This window comes from Sprattus sprattus (genome assembly GCF_963457725.1).
Source record: "Sprattus sprattus genome assembly, chromosome: 7".
NCBI lineage: Eukaryota > Metazoa > Chordata > Actinopteri > Clupeiformes > Clupeidae > Sprattus > Sprattus sprattus.
The window spans coordinates 4,224,620-4,234,619 of record NC_137926.1 but is presented as its reverse complement, the minus strand read 5'-3'; the positions used below and the strand labels follow the sequence as shown (position 1 = coordinate 4,234,619).

The window sequence follows — 10,000 nt, the reverse complement described above, 5'->3', positions numbered from 1 at the left end:
GTGGGTCATGTCTGTTGTGTGGAACTTTTAAAGCAGCAGAAAGCAGTTTTTTCGGCAAAACTAGCCTAAAATGTGCGAAAACCTTCAAATCCCTAACCACAGCAGTAAACACCAACCAAAGCACAGTTGTCAATGATAACAGCTTGCTAACATGCCAACTTTTGGTGATGTTTGGTGGGGCTGTGAAAGCTTTCCTCCCACTTTGCAGGGTGATTGGTCCCGGACCACAGAACTACACAGCCTGTTGGACTAGAGGGAGCAATCTGGCCTTCACATGATCCTTTACCACCAAACGAATTCGAAGATGATACCCAAACTAGTCGTCTATAAACACTTCCCCCAAAAAGTGGCAAATTGCTGCATACTGTTGCTTTAATGTCGCAATCAGACAGCAGCCAAAAGTCAGGCTGTATAGTGAAACAGTACAGGTAACATTAGACCAGTGGTTCTTAACCTTATTGGAGGTACTGAACCTTGCAAGCTTCATCAGTGCATTCACCGAACCCTTCGTAATTGGAAAAATAAAAATGTAATTTCTTCAAAACATAGGTATATATAAAAACGACCCGACATTGCTTGTGTGACCCGGGCTATACTGTATGTGTCTGGACCCCTGCCGAACCCCTGCGAATGACTCAATGAACCCCTGGGGTTCGATCGAACCCAGATTAAGAACCACTGCATTAGACCCTTTTTCTGAGAATATCCTTCATGTTCTATGATCTCTGTCTCCTAGTTTCCATGTACCCATTGGGATCACTTGGCTCTTCGTATTTAACCATGTCATTCACCATAACAGCAGAACCTCTACTGCCACGCTCTCTAGTTCCTCATGTTCACCTCTAGTTCCTTGTGTACTCTAGGTTCCTCCTAAAGTCCTCCCCACAGACAGCAATATTAACATGCAGTTCACGATGGGACATGCAACTAATCCGCTCCTGTTTTTGCAGACAGGGAGGCTAAGAGTCTAAATGGTCTGGAACTCAACCTCCCTCCGTCCCTCCCTCCCTCCTTCCCTCCCTCCGTTCTGCAGCCTCTGGCTCTGTGTCTCTCTTCCTAAATCCCATCACAGATCGTAGCGGAAACTCTGTCTGTTTATGTAGCCTCCTAACCCCACCCCAAACAGAGCTGTTGCTCTGAGAGAAAACATGGACCCAATGCCCAGCACGTTCTCGTCATGTAATGTACTGTAATGTCTTGTAATGAGTGTGACTGTATTGAGCTCTGCAGTGCAGCTGACCTGTGGTCAGTTGTCCTAGATGTGGACAAGCAGAAGTTAGAATTCAGTAGCGCTGATCTGTTTGCAGTGTTTGCAGTCTGTTTACAGGGTAGGCAGTGTTCCTAAGGAGTGGTTGTCTGGCTAGCCATCAGGTCAGCCACTGTTGTGCTATTGTAAAAGAGTTTTAGGGTGAAAGAAATGAACTTGTGGATTGACTGCGTGATTGGCCAGTGAAATAACATTTACATTTATTTGAATTGCTTATACGTAAGCTGAATCTCTGCAAGGATATTTTTGCATCGCAAATATATTTGTGGTAGAGAATCCAAATGGTAACTAATGGTAAACAAAGAGCTAATAAAAGAACAATGTTTTGGTCTCACTGTATCTCTCTCTCTTGCTCTTTCTCTCTCTCAAACACACACACACACACCCACACACACACACCTGCAAGCACATACACATCTCTTTCAGACATTCCCACTTCCAGTGCACGTCTGCTTCCTCTCTCTGCTCTCTGAAGCACGTTGTCAGGTTGACTAGGACTGGTCCTGTGGTGCCTTCTCTCTCTGCTCTCTGAAGCACGTTGTCAGGTTGACTAGGACTGGTCCTGTGGTGCCTTCTCTCTCTGCTCTCTGAAGCACGTTGTGAGGTTGACTAGGACTGGTCTGCTAGTTCCTGGTGTCACTGTGTCTCCTAATGTACTGGGGGCAGCAGTGGTACAGGAGGTAGAGAAGTCGTTTAGTAATCAGAAGGTTGCTGGTTCGATTCCCCGTTGAAGCGACCTTGAGCAAGACACTGAACCCCTGAATGCAGTGTGCCATCAGTAAACTGTGTATGCACATAAGTCGCTTTGGATAACAGCGTCTGCTAAATGACTAAATGTAAATGCACTGGGGCTGCACCTCATTTGGAAGTTGCTCTGGAAGAAACTGAATGAATGAACATGTAGTTGACACTGAGAGTGGTGGCTGGACGCTGAATTATCTGTTACTGTCTGGAAGCCTTCCATACTGTAAATCATCCCCCAGGTCCCAAGTCATTTCCTCGACCACCTGGTGTCTCTACACTCTATATATATCTGAAGTGGTGCATCCATATGTCTTCACTGGCTCAAGCACTCGGTCCCCAAGCGCTGCAGTAAATTCATCTCATGTTCAGCTGCGATGCTCGTCAATGGAGACAACTCATTTCTCCCTCCCTCTGTGTCTCTCTCTCTGTCTCTTTCTCTCTCTCTCTCTCGCTCTCTCTCTTCTCTCGTCTCCTCTGTGGCCTTCCGTTGTTCTGACATTCGTCTGTGGAGCGTCTGTGTAACTGTGTAATATTTTTGCCCCGTCTCTGAAATCCAGAAGTCGAATAAATTACAGTGCAGGAATTCCACAGAAGTGCCGCGTGTGAAAGGGTCCCTTTGTGCCAGTCTGGACAATGTGACGATTTTTGAGGGGACTATATTTATCGTCGCTCTCTAATGAGAGAAAGACACATACACACACAGATCCAGACACACAGAGACACACACACACACAGAAAGAGAGAGAGAAAGAGAAAGAGAGAGTATCAAGTCTGCGTGGGAGAAGAAGCCCTTTTCTGTGCAGGGAGTCAGAGGGGACAGTGGAGTCAGTGAAGACAGAGGGGACAGTGGAGTCACTGGAGACAGAGGGGACGGTGGAGACAGAGGGGACAGTGGAGTCAGTGGAGACAGTGGAGTCAGTGGAGACAGAGGGGACAGAGGAGACAGAGGGGACTGTGGAGACAGAGGAGACAGAGGGGACTGTGGAGACAGAGGGGACAGTGGAGACAGTAAAGACAGAGGGGACGGTGGAGACAGAGGGGACAGTGGAGACAGAGGGGACAGTGGAGACAGAGGGGACGGTGGAGACAGAGGGGACAGTGGAGACAGAGGGGACAGTGGAGACAGAGGGGACAGTGAAGACAGAGGGGACGGTGGAGACAGAGGGGACAGTGGAGACAGAGGGGACAGTGAAGACAGAGGGGACGGAGGGGACGGTGGAGACAGAGGGGACAGTGGAGACAGAGGGGACAGTGGAGTCAGTGGAGACAGAGGGGACGGTGGCCCACTGGGGCCCTTCAGTGTTTCATTACTAAATTCCTCTGGCCCGGTCGCCTCTGCTGCCCTCACTGGAAACCAAATATTCCACTCAGTCCCCTGCGTCCCGTTGAAGCGCTTCTGGCAGATCAACCCGCCAAAGAAAATAGAGAGCCCGTCCGTCTCACTCGCTGACTTATTGGGTATTGACTTAAAGTTTTAAGTTTGTTGACAAAAAAACTCCAAATAATAAACACGATGATGATTCTAATATTCCAGCACAGTCAATATTGCATGGAGACAGAAATAGCGTGAGTGTGGGACAGAGGCGGTCTGAACTGTGTGTGTTTTTGTGTGTGTGTGTGTGTGTGTGTGTGTGTGTGTGTCTGTGTGTGTGTGTGTGTGTGTGTCTGTGTGTGTGAGTGTGTGTGTGTGTGTGTGTGTGTGTGTGTGTGTGTGTGTGTGTGTGTGTGTGTGTGAGTGTGGGACAGAGATGGTCTGAACTGTGTGTGTGTGTGTGTGTGTGTGTGTGTGTGTGTGTGAGTGTGGGACAGAGATGGTCTGAACTGTGTGTGTGTGTGTGTGTGTGTGTGTGTGTGTGTGTGTGTGTGTGTGTGTGTGTGTGTGAGTGTGGGACAGAGCTGGTCTGAACTGTGTGTGTGTTATTTTCCCTCTTCGTCGGACCATGATGCCTTTTCCCTGCTGACTGTCCTTGGGGCTGTGTTGGGGTGGTCGCTCTGCTCCGTGGCGTCTCACTGTCTCTCTTCTCTCTCTCTCTCCGTCACAGTGCTGCTGCCCACGCTAACAGCCTTTAATGTGGACGAAAAAAACGGAATGGCGTTCAATGGCCCGATTGAGGACTTGTTCGGCTACACCGTGCAGCAGTTCGAGAACGAGGAGGGGAAATGGTGAGTATAGAGAATGCTGTTAATAAAACTGCGTCTCCAGGGCTGACTTCTCAGTCCCAGTTGCGACTTTTTCCAGGTCATTGGGTTCACTTTAGAAGAGTAACTGGGCTCTGGAGATGATGTGTCTCAAGGGCTGACTTCTAGCAGTAACTAGACGACAGAGGAAGAGGCCCACACCAGGCCCAGATGAGGCCCACACCAGGCCCAGATGAGGCCCACACCAGGCCCAGATGAGGCCAACACCAGGCCCAGATGAGGCCCAGATGAGGCCAACACCAGGCCCAGATGAGGCCAACACCAGGCCCAGATGAGGCCCAGATGAGGCCCACACCAGGCCCACACCAGGCCCAGATGAGACCCACACCAGGCCCAGATGAGGCCCACACCAGGCCCAGATGAGGCCAACACCAGGCCCACACCAGGCCCACACCAGGCCCACACCAGGCCCACACCAGGCCCAGATGATGCCAACACCAGGCCCAGATGAGGCCCACACCAGGCCCACACCCGACTTTTTCAGTTCATTGGGTTCACTTTAGAAGAGTAACTGGGCTCTGGAGACGATGGTATCACTTGCACCAAGGCATGGTCTCAGATGTTAACGCACAAATGTTCCTGGTTTAATTCCTATTCTTGCCCCCTTTGTTGCCCTCGGACATGTGCTGGTTAAACAGAAGTTGACATTTCATGGTCTGAAGTAGCGTCAGTCTCCACACCATCTGTAATACATCATGGCCTAGCCAGACCTCCCTGGGAGAGCGAGAGAGAGAGTCAGTATCCCCCGTGCTCGAGCATTGCATACGGATCCAATCAGATATCAGCAAAACAAAAACCAGGTCTTTAGACAAAGCCTTTGACTTATTTCAAAACATGTCAGTTGTCAGTCTCCATCTTGTCTTCTTGCATTACGATCATTACTTCCCTACCAATGCCAACATGTACTCAGGCGCTGTATGAAGCGCTTAGACCATTGGAGGAGCCCTGTTCTATGGCCTGTGATAATCATGTATTGTTGGTCAGGTTCATACAGTCAGAGTTATAGTATAACGCACATCTAGTATTTTGGATGTATGAATGTATTTTGGGGTGTGTTTACTGTGCTTGAGAGTCTAAAACCAACATTTCCACAAGTTGTCCCCAAACTTGTGGTCTCCTAACAAAGTGTTGGTCACAACTGACTCAAACTCGGTCACAACTGAACGCAACTCGGTCACAACTGACCCAAACTCGGTCCCAACTGACCCAAACCGATGCTCTCCTCACAGAGTGTCGGTCACAACTGACCCAGCAAGATTTACTATTCGCAGATGCAGAATCACCAACTCATCCCAGGACATGACATCATAAATCAACCAACCATGACTTCTTCTTTAATTGGTTGAGCTGAGGTTTTATACGTGGTTGTAACGACCACCACTCTTTGCCCATGTAGAGATGCTCCCTGCGGACCCATGTGGAGACCCTTAGTGCCCCATGAACACCACCTGCTCCTGCTCGCTAACGAAACCAGGATGGGGTATGCTGGGGCTCACTAATGAGACCAGGATGAGATCTGCTGTTGACATGCTTTAGGTTCAAAGGTGCAGAGACTCATGACCTTTTCATTGCCCCCAGTGGTCATCTCACTTTTCAGTGTCAGGTTCCAGATCACCCACCGGCCAAAACCATTCGGCACGACGGCACATTTAAATACTTTAGGCTGCAATTACACTTTAAGTTTGAATCGCAAGGGTGGTGAATGCTCGTCTAACTAGTCATCCCTAGCATCCAAAACATCCTCACACGACTCCTCCACACATGAAGCGCACTTTAAATGGATTACTGAATAAACACTGATCCACACTGGCCAGCTCAAGCAGACATTATACTACTGTTCCCACGACCTTAGGGCAGGAATAAATACATTTATTAAGATACGTACATTATCAGAAAAAGCTCTTAACTTGATAGTACTTGTATAGCCAGAACATTGAGATGATAATGATTGATTAGAACATAGTGGGGTCCACAACTAGTGCAGCCGCTGGAGAAATGTGAGCCTGTTCTAGTTTACTATATCTAGAAATGTGAGCCTGTTCTAGTAAACTATATCTAGAAATGTGAGCCTGTTCTAGTATACTATATCTAGAAATGTGAGCCTGTTCTAGTATACTATATCTAGAAATGTGAGCCTGTTCTAGTATACTGTATCTAGAAATGTGAGCCTGTTCTAGTATACTATATCTAGAAATGTGAGCCTGTTCTAGTATACTGTATCTAGAAATGTGAGCCTGTTCTAGTATACTATATCTAGAAATGTGAGCCTGTTCTAGTATACTATATCTAGAAATGTGAGCCTGTTCTAGTATACTATATCTAGAAATGTGAGCCTGTTCTAGTATACTGTATCTAGAAATGTGAGCCTGTTCTAGTATACTATATCTAGAAATGTGAGCCTGTTCTAGTATACTATATCTAGAAATGTGAGCCTGTTCTAGTATACTGTATCTAGAAATGTGAGCCTGTTCTAGTACATTTCCATCATAGCGCATCAGGGGCCATTTGAGGCGAGGAATGTTAATGACCCGTGCTTGTTTACATGATGGTTAGGATAGTATCGTGACTTAGTGCCGTATCAAAAAATCGGCAGCAGAATGGAACAGGAAGTACAGAAATATCCATCCTGATAGTTGTGGTCTCAGGAACCCCATTGGTACGTGTGCAAATGAAAATAGGTAACATTGTTTCCTACATTCATTTTTATTTTCACTGTTTGTTTACAGACCTGCTGCGCCAACATATACTTTATTGTGTTGACATGTATTGAGGTGGATGTAACCTTCAAATCCACTCAAATTTAGTTTCCATATTCCATAAATTCCTTGCTCTGTATCCCTTATTTCTTGTCCCTTGTTCGTTTTCCCACGATACAGCATCCAGAAAAGTCACATTTTGGTGTTTTTCCTCTCTCTCCGCCTGGCAACAACAAGAGCAACAATCAGCCCTACTTTATTTAAACGCTCTTCAGCCGCGGCTGCCTCTGTTTTCCCATAAATCTCTAATAGGCTTCTGTGTTCTGGGACAAGTGTTTAACTTGTAACCCTTGAAACTCCAGTCCCCATTCCTCAAAGCTAACCTCAGTGCCTTTGCAGGGTTCTCATTGGCTCCCCCCTTTCGGGCCAACCAGCCAATAGGACGGGACAAATCTACAAGTGCCCGGTGGGCCAAGGCAGGGATACTGGGTGTGTTCTGACCAGCATATCAGGTGAGAAATCATTCTCTGGCTTTCTCTATTTCTGTCCCACGCTAAACTTTCATCACTGTATGTAAGACTGATCAGGTTTTCATTTTACTGAACTGTTAACAAATCTAAGCTGTTAAGACAATCTGTTCCACCGGTCCATACACATTAAACTTACATTTAACATTGTCATTCACATTAGCATTGTCATTAACATTCAACATTAACATTGTCATTAACATTCAACATTAACATTGTCATTAACATTCAACATTAACATTGTTATTGTCATCAACATTCAACATTAGCATTCTCGAAGTCAGGATGCAATCATCACTGTTGGGTAACTGAGATCTTTGCCTTGAGGCCTAATGGCGGGATGTAGGTATGGTCAGTGATGACCTGAACAGGACACTGGGAACAGACAGACAGGAAGAGCATAAATAAACAGGATTTCAGTGTTTCGTCCACGCATCATTACTGTCCATCATCATTAGAATGATAGCATGATAGCATGATAGCCCAAACCGCCCCTGGTGACGGGTGGCCCTCCTGTTTGCCTGTTTTGATTTATCCGACTATCTGTCAGCAATCATGTTTTTAGTCATTTTGGCCTACAGTGTACGTTAAACAAAAATAAAAATCGAGTAAAGGTTGGGGTCCCATGTGTTATGAGTAAAGATTTAGTCACTTTCTCCATGCTCAGAAAAGCTTACAGCATTTCCCTCAAAGTCCGTGCACAGATTCATATAAATAGCTGTAATCATATGGAACCCTCGTGCAATAACTGTACTTAACGAAATTATACAAACTGATATAATCTGTAGCTCAACAAAAGGGAAATCTCTGAGATGTTGCATTACAATTTTTGTTCAGTGTAGTTGTGTTGTAGGCATAAATTCCGAGTTCAGTGTAGTTCAGCGTTCAGTGTAAATTCTGAGAAGCCTTTGTGTACTGGCAAGACATTATCCAGATCGCAGACGTAGGTGTAAGATTCATGAATAGGGCCCAGGTCATCCTATTATGGAGGAGCTTGGCCTCTGTGCAGTAGTCTGCAGTGGCCCACAATGTCTTTATTATCAGCCTAAAAGCACGACACTGTTGGGGCTCAACAATGTTGGCAGTATGCTGGCATGAATGTGTCATGAGTTATGGGTGGGCTGGATGCAATCTTTCACAGCAACATCACAGAGAAGAGAGAGAGCACACGCATGATTTAGGAGACGCCTAGTTTCTTAGAGGAGGACTGTTGTAAAGAGGGTAGTGTGGTGGGGCAAGCACCACACCATGCATACACACACACACACACACACACACACAGACACAGACACACACACACACACACACACACACAGACACAAACACACAGGCACCACACCAAGCATACACACACACACACACACACACACACACACACACACACACACACACACAAACACACACACACACAATCACACACACACTCACACACATACACACACACACACACACACACACACACACACACACACACACACACACACACACACACACACACACACACGCCCACACGCCCACACACACACATACCATGCACTCCCGCTGAGTGAAACCCCCTCCACTGTCTTGATTGGGATGTATCCCTGGAGAAAAATGCTATTGAGTTCAGTGTTAATGTCTGAAAGCAATTTACCGTGAAGCCGCACGGAATGCCGTTGCACAAGTGTGAAGACACAGAGACACATGCATGTGCACACACACCCACACACCCACACACCCACAAACCCACCCACATACATGCACACCAACCCACACGCACACACCCACCCACACATGGTCAGACACTCACTCACACACAAAATGCCTTCCCAAATACGCTTGCATGTACACACAAACACACACACGAGCGCTTATAAGCACACATAATATAGCACACATAACACACAAATAAAGCTCACACACACCACCGTCGGTCACTTAAGTGCCCTGACAGAATGACAGTATAACAGCACACATACACACACACACACACACACACACACACACACACACACACACACACACACACACACACACACACACAGGCACCACACCATGCATACACACACACACACACACATTCAGACACACGCACACACACACACACACACACACACACACACAGAATGACAGTATAACAGCAGATTGTTTCCTCAGCCTATGGGAAAAAGAACAGCAGCCTTTTTCTTCCCGTCTAGCCACTGCTATTCTCCCAGCCCTAATTTGTCCAGTGTATTTATTTATCCGTCTCTTTCCCCAGCGGACACGACAATCCCGGACATACATGAAGTCAAGGAAAACATGACTATGGGAACCACGCTGGTCTCCAATCCCAACGGTGGATTTCTGGTAGGACAGCCTCTCCATGCAGCTTGAGCTAAAACGATAGCGAAAAAGCAGAGTCAGAATCCTGCATCAGAATCCTGTATAAAGATCAGAATCCTGTATATAGATCAGAATCCTGTATAAAGATCAGAATCCTGTATGTAGATCAGAATCCTGTATAAAGATCAGAATCCTGTATGTAGATCAGAGTCCTGTGCGTATGTAGATCAGAATCCTGTATAAAGATCAGAATCCTGTATAAA

General features: G+C 46.5%; 1 protein-coding gene across 1 annotated transcript in view; it reads left to right on the top strand.

Moving 5' to 3' along the window:
* itga1 (integrin, alpha 1) overlaps nt 1-10,000 on the top strand; it is a 63,734-nt gene that overhangs the window by 14,418 nt on the left and 39,316 nt on the right. The window contains exons 2-4 of the mRNA XM_080841641.1: nt 4,054-4,174; nt 7,306-7,418; nt 9,673-9,761. Coding sequence (XP_080697767.1) covers nt 4,054-4,174; nt 7,306-7,418; nt 9,673-9,761 — 323 coding nt within the window. The remainder of the gene's footprint in view (nt 1-4,053; nt 4,175-7,305; nt 7,419-9,672; nt 9,762-10,000) is intronic.